Below are 17024 nucleotides of genomic sequence, written 5' to 3' on the forward strand. Positions count from 1 at the left end.
TTATAGGTTCATTTAGTCAGAATCCTGTCACACTTAAATGCCACTAAACTACATCCAGGCCTTTTTGTATTTTGCACACTGGACCTCCAAAGCTGTAATGGAGTTTTTAGATTGAAACTTAAAAAAAAAAAAACTGCTCTTGGTGACGTCTACTGCTTTTTCAGGGTAAATCGGGCTCTGAGTTTTAGAAAGAAGAGTCGTTTATAACCGTCCACAAAGTACTTTAAAGTGATGTGTTATTTAACTTAATGTAATGTACAAAAATAAAAATCATCTTTTTACATGTTACTAATACCTGTAAAACTGTATGGTTGTGTTCACCTAATAGATTAATGTATTATTACATTCAATTTGAATAGTTTAAGATTTTTCATGCTAGTATTGTTGAATATTAGATAAAGCTCAAATATAAAGTCAAATCACAAATAAAGAAATTCCTATGAAAATGTGTACTTTTAGTAGTTTTAAATGAGTTCTGGAGTAGAAAAGAAACTTGATTATAGGGTTTTGTCGGGGAAATGCTGTATTATTACAATTGGCCGTATAAGATTGAAATATTTAACTTTTCTTAAGCAGTATTAGATGAAATGGGAGCACTTAAGGTATTCAAGTCAAAAGGTTGCATCTGATAAAAAAAACATGTCAAACAGGAAAAAGAATAGACCACAGATCAACTTTAAAACACCTCCATTTATTAATGAACATCAAAAACGGACGAGAAAAACGACATTCAACTGTGACGAACACCAGTTTCTATAAAGTGCCAAGAAAAAGCCTCACAAGATTATTTATCTGCTGCTTCATATTTATGTACTCACTCACAGACACCAACACTACATAGAAAACTAAAGACTTTGTCCACAAAAAACATAGAAAAGTCCCAAAAGTAAATTATGCTGTAACATTATTGCAGCCACTAGAGGGCAGAGCGAGTTTGTAGTTCAGTAGTTCCTTTCTCCTTCCTGTGAACAATGTGCAATAAAGATCCAGAAAGCCATTTAACTCCCCCCCACACACCAAAAGTCCAGTACATTCTGAAATTCTGACCCATTTCTGTCAAAGGCACAACGGCAAAACGGTTTCTCATGGCACTGTCTGGCACCACTGAGATAAACCTTTCCACCTAAAAAATCATTTATAAAATCAGCCTGGCCAGCAATTTGTGCAATTTCAGTATTTAAACTATGTAACTTTGAACTAGAAATGAGGTTGTTTGGGAATGGACAACGGCAAGCAATAGAGAAGAACAACCCTTTGCAATTAGCCAATCAGAGAGATAAGAAGACTCTCCAAAATGTACTTGAAATTAAGCATATTTCAATATAAAAATGGACTGGTGATATTGATATTCTTCAAATTCAATGCAAGAACCATTACATTTGTGGGCATAGTATTGACCAATGTGGAGGAAACCAGCTTTAAATGCAACTGGATGAGCTCGAGGTCAAATTATAAAGAGATAAACCTTTACAGTTAGTTGAAATCATTAACAATTATTATGAAAAGACTTGCGAAATGATGAGGTTTTGCTGACCAGACTCATTTATAAAACACGCAGTCTGTAGCATGACCATTTACCAGTGGAAGATATCTCTCCAAACTCCATAAACTTTGGTTTCCATTACAGATACGTTTGTTAATCGTGGTAGTGTTATTTGAAAGGACATTTTACACATGAATTATAGAGACTCGGCAATCATAACTTTTTGTATTTCCACAAAATGCATGAAACTTGTATGAGATTTCTGCATATCTTTTAAAAATCTTGCAACATGGAACATAGATTATTATTACGTTTTCTGACCTCAACCAGTTACAAAATTGTGTCATGTGTCAAAATGCCCTTAGTCATTAGAGGTTAATGTTTTAAAATGCAGTAAATGGTCGTAACAAAAGTAAAAAAATAAAAATGTAAAACAATGAGATTAGTGTGAACCATGAACTTGGATATGAGCTCTGAAAAAAAATTAAACTACAAAATCAGATTAAAAAACTACAGGCGACAATTAAATAACATACACAATTTCCAAAACAAACAGTGATTATTGTTGCTCTAGATTAGATTTATGTTAGAGACAGTGTTAAAGCGAGAAGTGCTGGTTTGGAGGGAGCGGAAAGACCAGCCGGCTGGTTTGGAGAATCTATAGTTTGAGTTTTCTTTTTGAGTTCATTTCAAAATATGGCTCCACGGTTTTGGACTTGATCTGGGTGGGTTTTTTGTTTCCGTTTCCGTCCGTCTTGACGGCTTTAGGAATGGCTGACTTCTGAGTCGTTTCTGGCTCGGACTTGGCCTTTTTATTGCTAGCGTTAGCGTTAGCTTGTGCTTTCGGAGTAAACTTTAGCTCGGTGGCGGTTTTCTGACTAGATTTGAGACTCGTGATACCAGTAACGGGGACCCGCCCTTGAACTGGAGTAGGGATGAGCGAATTACCGTCAGTTTTCGCCGCATTAGCAGTTAGCTTACTCTGCACGGGCGTTTTAGCTTTAGCCTGGATATCGCTCGCTTTACTGGAGCTACTTGGGGCCGGGGACGCCGCTCTGGAGCTGCAACTGGGCGTGGGCGTTCGATTTTGGACCGTGCGAACTCTTCTCGACGCTTCTAAGCGGAGACGAGAAGCCGGTGACCCGGGACGGCGCTGGGCTAAACGGGAGCGTTGGCTGGCGCCCATGGGAGGTTTAGCCGTAGCGTTATTAGCGGCGTTAGCGTTAGCTCTGGCGGGGGCCGTGGCAGGGCGTGGCAGGGGGATGCCTGTGGGAGAGGTGAGCGGACTCGACGGTTTGGGACATTTGGAGGACGGTTCGGGGCAGACCGGGCTCCTCGGTTGCGTCCCGTTGCGAGGATTTGCCCTGAGCTTAAGTCTCGACGCCGGATTGGAAAGCACGGGCGATGGAGTCATGGCTCTACGCTGGGCTGAATCGCTCGGGCTGGGGGTCTGCTTAGGGGTACAAGGCAAAGAGGACGTCGCGTTTTTGGTGATTGGAAGCGGGAGCTGCGTTGGTTTTTTAGGGGCCACGTGGAGAATCTTTTTGGGCGCGGTGGCCGTATTCTTCCTGGGTAAAGTGGGCGTGCACGCGGGGGAGTTGGCGTAGGACCTGCAGGTTTGTAGCGGCTTACAGGGGCCGATAGAGGACGAGGAGGACGACTCGGAGGAGGAGGAGCCGGACGACACGAGGTCGCCGACGGCGGCGAGAGGGTCCATCTCAGGCGGAGGGGGCGGCGGCGCAGGGGCCCCGGTGTGATGGTGGTTGTGGTTGTGTCCCAAACCGGGGGGGCCCTTCTGAAACGCCAGGATCTTCTGCTCCAGAGTGGTGAACTGCAGCACGCGCTGGGGGTCGTACTTTGAGAGGAACCCGCGCAGAGTGTCCCACCCGCCGCCGACCCGCACCATCACGTGTTTGCCGTGCAGCATCTGGGAGAGACATTAGTCACTTTAGTGCACAGCGGGAGATGTTATGCAATGTATGTTTTTACTTTAAAACAAACTTAACTGTAAGAAAAAAAATCAGCTCAATCAAGATTTGAAAACAAGAGAAGGAAAAGACTTTATCTTATGTTTTTTATTATCATGCTTGTATTTCCATATAACATGTTAATATTCATTTTGTTGGTTTTATAAAATCAAACATGTTTTTTGCAGACAAAGGGAAAGACTAAACTGTAAGGAGAAAAAACAAACAAAAAAAACCATTTGTTTAAGTTCAAACTTTTTTCCCCTCGTTTGTTCTGTGAACTTTTTAAATTTAATATCAAAAATCTTGTTTGTCTTGATTTTGTTTTCTTACAATTTAGTTTTTCCCTTTCTCTGCAAAAAACATGTTTAATTATATAAAACAAAAATATATTCATAAAAATTAACACAGGGTAAATATTAACATTACATATGGGGAAATATAAGCAAGATAATAAAATGCATACTCACGATAAATCAGATTTTTATATAGAACATTTAGCCATCAATTTACTTTTGGTGAATATGTTGTCATTAATAATTCAAATGCACTTGAACTTCCGTCTTTAACACTTTTGTCCGTGTCCCGAGTGGACAAAAGGCAGTGACGTCTTTGTGTGAAAACCTCCTAAAACAACACGTGGATCTATAAATGCACGTCTGTCCTGAGGCTTGGCACGGACCACTTTATGATGTAACTAAAGCGGGGCAGTACTACGCTAACGAGCTTCAGTTCAAACCCGCTAACGAGATTATAGTGACTGGACTCCGCTGCTTTCAAACACACTCAATATGACAGGGCCTTCGGGACTTACTACAAAATGAAGATGTCAGCTTAAAAATGTGTAGCAAAATGCAGAAAGGCTATTTTTTTCTATTTAATGGTATTTAAAAAGGATAAAGTTGGTTGTAGTGGTCTCGGTTCTCAAGCTTATGCAAGTTTAAGCATTTCTACTAGATCAAAAAGAACATTTATTTGCTTATCACACTGCCATTAGTAGAATTTAGTCATTCTTTTCTCACTTTTGTACGTAAACTCTTCTCTAAAATGATGCCAGTTGTATATTTTGCAGTACAATATGTCCACACTGTTGTAAGACCACTTACTCTGATGAAGATGGTCTTGTCTCCGAGTCTGTAGCGGCCCTCGGAAAGGTACTCGATGGACACTCTGTTGGCGCAGTTACACGGGGGCTCATCCATACCGGGCTCCTGCAGAAAAACGACAACAAAACGTCAAACACGTCGACATGTGATCATTATGATACGTTATGAATATGCATTTCTCCATAACAAAGGCTCCATAGCTTCACTTGAATCACCACTTCAGCAATAATTATGTGTTTTAAACAGTCAGTGGCATTGATCTGGTCTTATTCAGAGTTAGTAAGTATGTCATAACTAGATATTTAACCCTACATTGATCACAATTTTCGATAACATTTATTTGGCTTTAAAACAAACAAAAAACGCTTTCAATATAAATTTCCTGAACATAGATAATACATTTAAGACAAAAAATTTGTATCAAAATTCCGCAAAATCTAAACACTGGCTTAAACCACATGCTTTTACTGACAGAGGAGCCGCTGTGGACATTAATAAAGACCCAAGCTGATCATCGAGGATTAAAAATGAATGAATCGCCATTGGAAAAAAATCAATATTATGCAAAGTAGCTGATGTTGCCGCTGTGCAACGAGACTCAAAACACTGCCCGTGCCTTTAAAATGATTTACTCCTGTCATCTTAATGCAGCGACCGCCTCGAACTGTCAGATCACATCCACGTCTTGTTAAAAAAAACGTCACCCAAAGTCAAGAACATCCCGAGCCACAGCAGATAGACGAGCCACAGCGAATCTCCAATCATGACATAAGCCGCTTATTCAAATGACTAAACTCTTGGGAATACGAATGACTTGCTTTAACTAAAACATTTTACGCTTCGATGTGTCAACTCTTATTTTTAGCTTGACCATCTCTGGAGACCAAACCCCCCCCCAACGCATTTGTATTATTTACAGATGTGGGAATGAACTCTTACTCATACCGTCATGTGAATATAAATAACCAATTGGAAATGTGCTTAGACTATAAAGAGTTTGTCTGTGCAATGAAAAGCACACACAGCCTCCGGTGCACGTGTCGGCATGAGTCTTATAGCAGACGTCACATGCTCCGCTGTGTTGTGTCATGGACCCCCAGGGGCCCGCGACTGCGCGTGAGGGTCGGACATCTTGGCTCCGCGTCAACTGGGTCGCACATGCACTGGCGCCGTGACGCTAACGTGATCAGCTGTGGCTACATGAGGGGTGCAGGTGAGTGGAAGGAGAATAAACGGTTCCACGTGAGTTTGTTTGCGTGTGCGGTGAAGTTTAAAGAGCACAATGTCACTTGTTTTCCATAAATAAGCCGTTCTGCAGCCTGCGGTGGTTAAATGAGTACTGGCAGGGATAATATAAGGGCTCTTTTGTATTAAACTCGGACTATGTCAACTCTGCAGCGAGTAACTGTACAACAAACATTATGAGAGACAGTGTTGACAATGGTTGTAAATTGTTAGAATTGTGTTCTCATACACATTGTTATTTATGTGCACTTTATGTTGATGTATTATTTTGTTGTTTTATTTGACCGCTTCCGGTTGTGACCACTTCCTCTACCTGATGTCCTGGCGCAATATAAGATAAGATAAGATATGCCTTTAATGTCCACACATGGGGAAATTTTGGTGTTACAACGCAGTAGATACAGGGGGGAAGGACAGATAACTTATAGGAATTTAAAAAAAAAACACTCTTAATAGAAGAACTCTTATAAACAAAACTCTTATAAACAAAAACTCTTGTAAACAGGTCCTCTCATATCTTAATAGGGAATGGAGGGCAGAAAATAAAAATAAAGATAAAATTAATTTAAAATAGCTGGCATAAGACAAATAATACTAATAATAATGGTAAAGTAAACAGTCTTATTTACATCAGTTGTATGCACATGAATGACATTAATTGCGTGTGAGTATGACAGTAATTGCACATGAATATGACGGTATTGCACATGGTTAGTCAGTATTGCACGTGTTCAGGGCTAACAGTGTTTGTTATAAAGTCTATATCTTTCTCGCTGTTGTGACAGTCGCCATGTTTTGCTCTGCACATGTTGGAGAATAAAGTGGAACAAAGAAGCTGCAAGTGTGTGTTCTTTCAGAAAAGATGTCTGACGAACAACGAAACGCAACATAAATACTGCCTAAACAATATAAATCAACATCCAATAGAGTATATTCCTGGATGAATCGCAAACTTTTTATCATTGCATTTCTGATGTTGGAAACTTGCATGAATGTCACAAAAAGGTTTGATTTTCATTTACTTTTGCATCTTTCATTAAGCTAGAAAAAGAGACACTTGACTGAGGATTGCATTTTACTTATAGCGGCAGAAAAATGCTTAAACCGCAAAGACAGGAGTCAAATCAGGAGCATTCTGTGTCTGACCTCGGGCTGATACAGGCCTCCGTGTTGGCAGCACACACTGAAGGTTTTCACGGCGGGAGGCGGCTCTTCGGCCAGAAGCAGCGTCTCCTCCAACTCGATCTCCTTCTCCAGCTTCACCAGCACCGGAGGCTCCACGCCGTATCTGAGCAACGCAAAACAGCAATATATATTTGAACGACACAAATGGGAAACATGATTAAAGTGAAAATCAGTTTGTGGACGGCTTTTATCGGTCTAAAATATGTGTGTGTACAGTGGTGCATGGCCTTCGAGTGGTTAAAGCAGCAGCACATATGCCAGGGTCTGTGCAGCGTGGCCTCAGCATCGCAAGTTCAATTCCCGGCTCCAAAAATCAGCTGAATGTCCCACCTGCTCATCTCCCCCATTTCACACTATCCTGTCTAATAAAGCCTACGGACCAAAAAATCCTTTAAAAATGTGTATGTATATTTATGTATTCGCATAAAAATTGCCTAAATGCCACACTGATGAACAGAGCAGTTTAAACAAGGCTAAAAACAATAGCCACTATGTTAAGCCACTAAGTTGAGATGCATTTTAATGTTGGCTGTTTAAATCTGACTCATTTTGGTCATTTCAAGGTTCAAAGCCTAATCAATTCAGCTCAAACCCAAATAACCAAGAAAATTCCTTTTACACTTTCTTTCTTTACTCACTTTAGGAGGATCCGTCCAATTTGGAGCAGACAAAGGCAAACTTGACGTGGCTCTTTATGCAGCACTAGAAAAAAGAAAAGAAAATGATCAGAATCAGAATCAGATAGTAAAATAGTAGAATAGTTAAGTAGTGCAATAGAAGTGAACAGTGCAATGAGTACAAGGTGCTTGATTCATTGTGTTATAGAAAAACAATGCTCATGACAAAACTTCATGCATATTATTTAGATAAAAAAAGCCCAAAATAGATGTAACAGAGGAGATTTAACATTTTGCATGTGACCTTATGAGCTGGAAAAGTTAATTATTCCCTGTGAGCATGTGGAGGTAAATCATGCAGAAATAAAAACAGACATTTGGGAAAGAAACACGGACACCGTGTGCATTAAGCATAAATGACCTTTACTTAGCCCTTTCAAGAAGTCCCCCCCTCTCCGTTTTGGAAGCATTTAAAACGTTAATGAAGCGATCCTGATACCATGTACTTACAATGATTACTCCCACGGGCACATCCCATTAAATCATTAGGAAGTTAGGCTAATACTTGGATATCACAAGATTACGTGCCAGATTAAGACTTCAAATGCTGTAGCCAGACGTTAGATTACATGAACTGTACAGACGTTTGTATCGGGCAAAGATAAAAACCTGGAAAAGATTTCAAGGTTTTGTCTCGAATTAACCAGAATCGCTAAGTGGCTTGAGGATAAATAGTCAGTTTAGAGTTGAGACAAGTGAGACGCTGCTGTAAAAAAAGGTGGACGTTTAAATTGTTTTACTAATTGTTCCATATTATTCTTATTTTATCATCTTAATTATTGAACCAGGTTGTCTCTTGTACTACTAATATTTTCCTATTTATACTGGTCACACTGGACGATGGTTTGCCTCTCAAATCCATAAAACTATACAATTAGAACATAAGTACCGTATTGTCCGGACTATAAGTCGCACCACCCAAAAAATGCATAATAGAAAAAAAAAATATATATATAAGTCGCACTGGAGTATGAAATGCAATTGCAAGTGTGAAAATAACAAATAATATCACATATAAGTCGCTCCGGATAATTAAAAATAATAGTATAAATATATGTTTAAGTCGCACCCCGGCCAAAACTATGAAAAAAGGTGCGACTTATAGTCCGGAAAATACGGTAATACATATTTAATTGTTGCGTGTCTTACCTAGTCCCTCAGATTCAAACAGGTACGTTTCTTCAACCCCGACTGTTCGGCACCACGCCAGGAAGTTGGCCGTGTTATCGCGGGCGAAGAACGACCCGGGGGAGGCATTGTGTTTATAGGCCACCTTTCTGGGGAACAGCTGAAAGGGATGTTAAAGAACGGTGTCATTTATGTAACTAAATCATTTAAAACCAACAGTTAAAATGCTTAATGTATTCTTCTAAGATATATATTTTAGATAAGCAAAGTTCCATCTTCATACACAACAAAATTTACAAGTAAAAGTGCCAAAAGCCAGTGAACAGATGAAGAAAAAGAGACGAATTTAAGTCAACTTTTCTTTGTGGAGTCCGATCACATTTTCCGCCGTGCTCGTCCTTATTCCGGGTGTAATTTGGATGTGGAGTTTACCCTTCAGGGAGACGCACCGCAGTTATTTTGGACTTCATGGCTGGTTGTGACTCACCTTGCAGAGCGCGGAGGGGCAGCTTTGGGCCACTTTGGTCTGCAGCACTTGGACCAGCTTACACAGCTTCACACCGTTGTTCAGCTCCTCCATGAAGAACTCTGCTCTCACGTGTTCCTCTGAAGGCAACACACGGACACGATCAACAGAGGGTGGTCAGACCAGAAGTAAACCTCAAACAAGCTTTATGTTCCCAGCAAAGAGATTGGAATAGAGTCAAGTTTATGAGCTCGATAGACGTCCAGATCGAGCTGAAGTATAGTTCCAAGTTTAGTTAACGTACACTGTATTGTCCCGCAAGGAAATTGTGCAATCACGGGTTACGCAATTAAATCAAATTTAGATTGAATTATTGAGTTAAATTGTTATACATTGTCAAGAATAAATCCCTTACTTATCGTTGACAATTTATAACAATTTAATTATAGCTTTTTAATACCGTAAACGGATCATGTGTTGTTTGGAACACAGTTTGGACTTTGGGGAAAGGGCATTTTCAGTGGAAAATATGGATTTGTTCTTCAAGCTAATGTTCACAAACAGTTATTAAGAAAATAAAAATGTCATAAAAAATGGTGAAGTTCAGGTAGAGTTCTGGTTCAGTTCAGGTGAAGTTCAGGTAGAGTTATGGTTCAGTTCAGATACAGCCCAGGTTTACGTTTGGTCCAGTGGAGGTTTATCACCAGTTTAGTGCTTCTTTAGGCCTGGTTTAGTCACAGTTTTGATGGTTATGGTTTAGTTGAAAGTCAAACCTGGAATAGTCCATAATTCAGTGTTGTTTTCAAGGGTCCCTTATTATAAACGGTTGAGATCTTAATCTAAATTAATTTAGGTAAGGTTTTTCCTGAGGTTGTACTTGATGGTATCCTTTCTGAATAATGCTGTCCTGAAGTGTCCCTACTCCACAGGAACTTAAACTTGTTTCAGTACATTTAAACTATGACTCATTCATCACCTCACAAAAGCCACATCCTGTCCCATGACCTTCCTATTATTAACTTATGGTTCAACGCCAAAGACAAGTGAAGATTCATTCACTTTCACAAAAGCGATCCCAATAAGTGACAAAGATTGGTGAACAAAAGCATATTTCCGACACAAAAGTTTGGCCGGAGGCTCGAAACTCAATCCACCAATTCACATCGACTGTTTGTGTGGCATCCTGAGATCAAAAACTGGCAACAAATACTCAAGTTTGTACTCCGGGGTGCAAAGAACTGGCCCTGCTGTTGCTGAAAGAAATAGGGCCAAAAACAAACCGCTTGTTTTCTTTGAAGCTTGTTTGTTCTTCGGTGGAGGTAATTTAATCCTGGAAATAATCAGAACAAGGAGCACTTCTGACTACCTTGTGATGTCACTAGGTGGTAGAGAGATGTATTTTGAGCACTGGTGAAACAAAGAAAAAACACTCCATGGGTTTTTGACAATTTTAACATTAGACTAAAAGCTCAAATGTCAGTGTAGCCTCAGGAACCTTTGCTCAAACCACTACTTTACATCCTACAATTCCTACTCTAAAAGTAAGCAAACCTCAAACAAAGAAGTAGCCCTCAAACTGTTCAAATGGGTTTAAAAATATGTGTTTTGGGTCAGGGCATCAATAACTCAAGCTGGAACCTGGTACCTGCCCACATTCTTCATGAGAAAAGCATATATTCAGCCCCCGCCTCAAAAAGCAGCAGTTTTACAAGTGACAATGGGCCCAGTTTTGGTTTCCTCACTGCCTCATTGTGTCCGGACGCACAATGGACGAGACTATAATGACTGAGGGAAGGTGGAAAGAGCAACAACTCAATACAGACACACATGTTCCTCGCCTCAGGGACCAACTACTGTGTGTGACGCGCACACGCACACGCACCTACACACCTACACACCTACACACACCTTACCCAGCATGCTAGTGAGCCAGATGGCCAGGTCCTCCTGCATGGGGACCAGAGTGGCCTCATGTCGGACCGCCAGCCACTGGTCGTACTGGAACACATCTGCCAGACCAGGGCCGTGCCTCTGTGACAGGGGGCTCTGGGGTCTCTTTGGGCTCAGTAGAGGGGCCACGAACTTCTCACACACCTGGAAAGAGAGATGGTTGGTTTATTGATCATACAAGTTTATTTTACAGATGGAAAAAATAGAGCCAAAGCAAACGTGAATTTTCAAATCTAGATTGTGTCAGACCTCACACCAATTTAAGCGTCATTATAATTTAAATAGCTTTTGCCACATGGGTAAATCCCAAACCTATTGATTAGTGATTGTCCAGAGTAAAACTACATCAAAATAAAAGCTTTAACTACTCCTGTTATTCCATCATAAATCCAAATCTGTGAGAAGCAAAACATACAAAAGCACACTTGAAAGCATGAAACGCAGATGGTCATGGGAAAAGAAGCTCTGTGCTGAATGGTCACTTTTTTTCATTACATAACACAACCTGTGCTGCCGATCTGTGCAAGAACGAGATAAAAGCCTCAACAATCCTATGGCATCATCATATTATCATACTCTAGTTAGCTGTGGACAGTGGCAGAGATTTGAAGAGCATTATTTTAGAGAGAGCCAGTCATGCAGAGATTCAGATGATGTCATTGCACACTTTGGTTGGACGTTCGCTTCACTGGAGAAGCTCTGCGAGTGCATTTTTCTACAACATGGCCTGAATATAATGGCATAACCCCATTCCATTTCCAATGCCGTTTCAAGTATCAATTTCTTGTTTTTTTGTTGACGTTTTTGTTGACGTTTTTTTTTTTTTTTTGTGCAAATTTAATAACACAACCTTTCAGGAGTTGTGCAATAAGGAATATGTTTTAAGTCTAAATATACTGATAATAGATGGAAAAGTTTCCCAAGGCCAAGTACCTTAAGAACTCCTATATTTCAGATCCAACTAGAACTTCTCCAATTCCTGAAAAACTCCTACTTACCCCCCTGAGCACTCATCTCAATGTTGCAGTAATACTATTAAGCTTGTAGTGACCCTAGTAATGGTAGTAAAGCCGCTTATCTTTACAGTATAAGCTCCTCAATGCTGCTCTAAACTAAAATTTGGGACATGAGTGAAGAGAACCAAGAAGCAGGACAAAAGGGAAACTGAACAGAGAAGGAAGGGTGTTTCTATCCCTTATGTGTCTGGCCTGTCGGAAAAACTGCAGAGAATTTTTAGACAACACGAAGTCCCTGTTTATTTTAAACCAGGAAACACTTTAAGACAAAAACTGGTTCATCCTAAGGACAAGTTGCCGACTCAAAAACAGAGCAATGTAGTTTATTCTATCCAATGCAGTGAAGAAAGCTGTAAAGAACGTTACATAGGTGAGACGAAACAGCCTCTACACAAGAGGCTTTATCAGCACAGAAGAAATACAAGTTCAGGACCACAGAGCGCCGTGCATCTCCATCTTGAAGCCTCTAATCACTCGTTTGAAGACGGTGAGGTGAAGGTTTTAAGCAGGGAGAAAAGATGGTTTGAAAGAGGAGTCAAGGAAGCTATTTTTGTTAAAAAAGAAAGACCTTCTTTAAACAGAAATGGAGGGCTAAGGTTTAATCTTCCTGGTATCTATAATGGAATACTGAACCCCTGGAAAGGTAGAGGACCAGGACCAGGACATTTAGATGCTAATCAGGTACTCAGGGTGGTTGAGCCAGGGTCTCACAAAGACAAAGAGGATTCTAATAGGCCATTAAAATTCTGAATAGGCTAGCTCGGTAGATACAAGGGGGGAGTTTCTGTTGAAACAAACAACTCTTTCTACTTCAGGAAGGCTCCTCCCATTGGGTGGGTCTTACCACAGAACAGTATTAATATCAGAGTTCTCGATCTAAATTCTTTTATTGACAATGACTCTTGGATGAGAGTCGAAACGTCTATTTTTTCAAACTGAGTCCAGATGACTACAACTGAAGCTTTTTCTACTATTTACATGTGTGTTATAACTCCACAGCCACAACGCATCTGTTCTGTTCTTCTTCTGCTGTGGTAAACACACCCATGACATGCCATAATATCCCAAACACTATTTCCCCACCTCAGTTGTTTAGAGACTGTTGACGTCTTGTGGTGAATCCATAGCAGATGTGGTGCGATTCGGCTCCAGACATTACATAAGCCTGTTTTGTGTTCGCCTCTCGCTGCCTTCTGCTGATTGCCAACATCTGTTTGAGCTACAGCCTATAATCTTCACGTCCATCCAGTGTCGTTGAGCAAAAAGACATTCAAATCGATTAGTGAAGGGGTTATTGTGCTAGAACAAGCCCGCCTAGTGTCGTGGTGAATAAGTGGAGAGTGAGAGCGAGGGGGCTTGTGGCGTTGTGTATTTCTGCAAATACTCAGCGACACAATGATTTAATTCACAGGAGGTTAAGAATTTGAGCAAAAGAGAGGGAAAAATATTGGAAAAGAAGTTGAGGAATGTAGTATTATGCAATATCACAAAAACAGGGACTTTTGACTCTTCAGAAAAGGGCAATTCTGGTAGAGTCTTGTTATGTTGTCACCCAGTCCCAAACCAGGATTAACATAGGTCAGGAACCATTAATATGACAGAAATTAATATCAGGAAAACAAATGTTATCTTCCTTAATACAGGTTTCTAAAAGTCCTTTCCTCTTCACCAGACGCTTTATTATTTCAGTCACTGGCTGTGGTTACACACACATCGGATCATGATCAGATTTTTGGAGTTAAAACGATCATTAGAATGGGATTTAAACAGCAAAATCATCTGGTTTCTTTCTGATCATGATCCCTCAGATTACTCGCATGAGATTACGTGGTCTGCATGCCATTTAAATGATCGCAAAAGGTCCAGAAAACAGATCATTTCAGTTTGCATGTGAACGTAACCAGTGATCAAAAGCTACTTTAGTTTTCAGTGTGCCAGCAGATGCAGCCTTGCACACAAACGTCGTGGCAACTTTGTTTTTCTTTATACAATGCACTCTCTAAAAACGTTTCCTTTCAACGTTAAACACGCTTTTGTTCACAGATAAAACTGGATAGGATAACCTGAGGGCTCCAGAGAATAAATACTGAGTCACCAGAATTGGCCCCCAGATGTACTGGGTTTAATCAGCTTGCACAAACGCACTGATATGGATGTCACACTTTGTCTACGGTTTCAGTGAAGCTGCACTTTTTGGTGTCGGTCACATTCCTGGGGCTAAAAGCGCAGTTTGGTCAGACTCTCACACCCCCGCCTTTTATGACTTTTGAACTCTGGGGAGGGGGAGGGGCTTATGAACAAACACACAGCAGGAGGAGGCTGTCAACACCTCGTTTCAATTAGACAACAGGGCATTATGCAAGAGGGACTATGGGAATGGAGCAGGTTCAATGTGGACTTTTGACAATCAACTGGACATGACTAATAAACAATTGTCTTTTTAGGTTATAATATTAAGACATTTTAAACTTGGACAAACTTTACTGATACACGAGGGAAATTACTTGGACACGGTAGCTCACAATTGAAATGGTGATAAACAAATCTAAATAATAAAGTAGCAAAGAGAGCAAAAGACTATGTGCAAGTAAAATCAAATATAGTATAAAATATTTAGGTTATATTCTGGGAGGTGGGATAAGGAAATACAGTGCACAGATGAGAATGGTAACTTTGACAACGCTTTGACCCCAGTTAAAGTCAGATTAAAATCAATAAATCTTTAATTTCTTGCATGTATCCAGAATGTAGCATCAGATCATGTTATGTAAGCGCTCGGCCTTTGGGGATGAGCAGGTTCTTCGATGTGCGGCTAATTAGAAAATAAACCGTTGCAGAGTTGCTGTTATATAAAACACGCGTTCCTGATTACTGGGGGAGGGATAATCCGGTGAGTAATGCATCACCTGATGGACTGGACGCAGGTGCAAAGCTCATTTATGTTGTAATCTAAAGCCAGTAAACAATGTGTACATACAACAGGCTTAAGATGTTTTTCCTGCAGAAAATGTCCGTATTAAAGCAGGAATGTGACGCGATTTGTGGTTAAAAAAGACTCGGGTCAGGTACAAGTGGAACAAAAGGTCTATTCCATAACCTAATAGAACGTTGTTTTATACAAAATATGAATAATCTGCACCACTGACCTCTCTAACCACTACCAATCTAGAGTGGAGTTTGCATGCTGGTCCATCTGGGTGGGTTACTTCTGAGTGCCCCCCTTTGCCCCATAAACCTTACGACACTATAGCCAAGGCTGACATCCCGTTTCATCATGTCGTAAAAGTTTCCATTAACTATAGGCATAAATAATGAGTCATAAATAAAGCAGCAGCAGACCACAAGACCTTTTACAAACACAGTCATCAGAGAGGATCATGCACTACAACAACAAGAGAATCTTAGAATTTCCATAGACAAACTTGACGTGTCGTGTTTTTGACAACCTTTTTGCATTGTCCCTCAGGATGATCAATCAATTAAAGTATCTTAAAAACATGACTTGTCGGGACTTTCTACCATTCCCCGGGCCAAATCCACTTTACTCGTAATGTGTGCAATTTGTTTGATGTCATGAGTAAAGCAATTTTCTAATTTTCATCATGCTGAGCTATTGAAGTATACTTATTATCATTATCATTAGTTATTACAATAGCTCCATCATTTCTCAAAATCCCCCTAAAACAGGGCATAAATCTGCATCGAATGTATGGTTATGCTCCTGTTCATAATCAGGAGTTCCCATATGTTCCTCACAGCAGAAACATGAGAGTGTGGACTTTCAGGTTGAATGAACAGTGCTGTGTGTTCACTGTTTATTGAAAGTGGCTGTGTTCTATATGAGCACTGAGGCCGGAGAGAAAAGACAGGAGAGAGCCGCTGTGATGGCAGAATGTAGATTCACAGGATGCAGATTAATGCTCACATTTGTATAGATTCTAATTTAACGCCGTGTGTGATACTGTCTGGTGTCGGTCCAGAAAACGCACATTTGGGTGTTGCATGCAATTGGGAAACTTTCCTCTCTCCAGATACTTCCTACAGTTTTGTCCGAGAAACTAAAATTTTCAAATGGCAAATGATGATATGAAGATATGATATATTCTTAAGGCCATGTACATGTTGATCGTTGTTATGAATGCATCAAATTTGCTATCTGGGGGTCGATTTGCATGTGCTTCCTGTGTCCGGGTGAGTTTCCTCTGGGTATTTCAGTTTCCTTCATCAACTTAAAACATGTGCAAAAGGCTAAACCTCCTGTGAGCCCAACCAAGATCCTGGATCAAGTAAAAAGTCTGAACACATATGGTCAGCTTGGCATCGAGATTGTTATTCATTCTTACATCGCCGTCTTTCACCAAAAACATTTCTTTGGGAGTGGCCTTTGTTCATACGAGTCGGGATCCTCCACATTGAAGGATCAGTCTCCAAACAGGTTCTTACGACGGATTTGAGCCGCAGCATCCATTCCCGACCACAACTCAACAACTGCGGCGACTTCATTTCAACACTTGGGGTTTTTAAAGAGCGCTCTGTTCCCACATGTTCGACACGCAGCGCATAGTTCACATTTCCACGCTGCAACAAGTGGCTTCCCAAATCGGACGGAGAAAAGCCCCTCCAACTCCAGCCAGTTCTGTAATACCAGAGGGGCAAAGTGTAGCCAAAAGAAGACTCAGCTCATACAAATTCCTAAGAAAAATACTATGAAATTAGCGTGCAATGTTTTTGAGGTGGAATCACCAAAATGTACTGGTCTGATATGAAAATACATGTGGAGATCCCAAATTTCTAAGTTGAA

The 17024-nt window shown here is 40.5% G+C and overlaps 1 protein-coding gene across 2 annotated transcripts in view; it reads right to left on the reverse strand.

Annotated features, from left to right (window-relative positions):
* Positions 1–670: 670 nt before the first annotated feature.
* Positions 671–17024, reverse strand: part of gas2l3 (growth arrest-specific 2 like 3) — a 35696-nt gene continuing 19342 nt past the window's right edge. For both annotated transcript variants that reach the window (XM_072454948.1, XM_072454947.1), the window contains exons 3-9: positions 11171–11351; positions 9279–9397; positions 8813–8951; positions 7625–7688; positions 6948–7089; positions 4557–4661; positions 671–3410 (exon numbers count right to left, since the gene is read on the reverse strand). In XM_072454948.1, coding sequence (XP_072311049.1) covers positions 2142–3410; positions 4557–4661; positions 6948–7089; positions 7625–7688; positions 8813–8951; positions 9279–9397; positions 11171–11351 — 2019 coding nt within the window. In that variant the 3' untranslated portion in view covers positions 671–2141. The remainder of the gene's footprint in view (positions 3411–4556; positions 4662–6947; positions 7090–7624; positions 7689–8812; positions 8952–9278; positions 9398–11170; positions 11352–17024) is intronic.

The sequence above is a fragment of the Eucyclogobius newberryi genome, unplaced genomic scaffold (genome assembly GCF_026437365.1).
Source record: "Eucyclogobius newberryi isolate DKJ021-1_F unplaced genomic scaffold, fEucNew1.0.hap1 SCAF_2, whole genome shotgun sequence".
Lineage (NCBI taxonomy): Eukaryota > Metazoa > Chordata > Actinopteri > Gobiiformes > Gobiidae > Eucyclogobius > Eucyclogobius newberryi.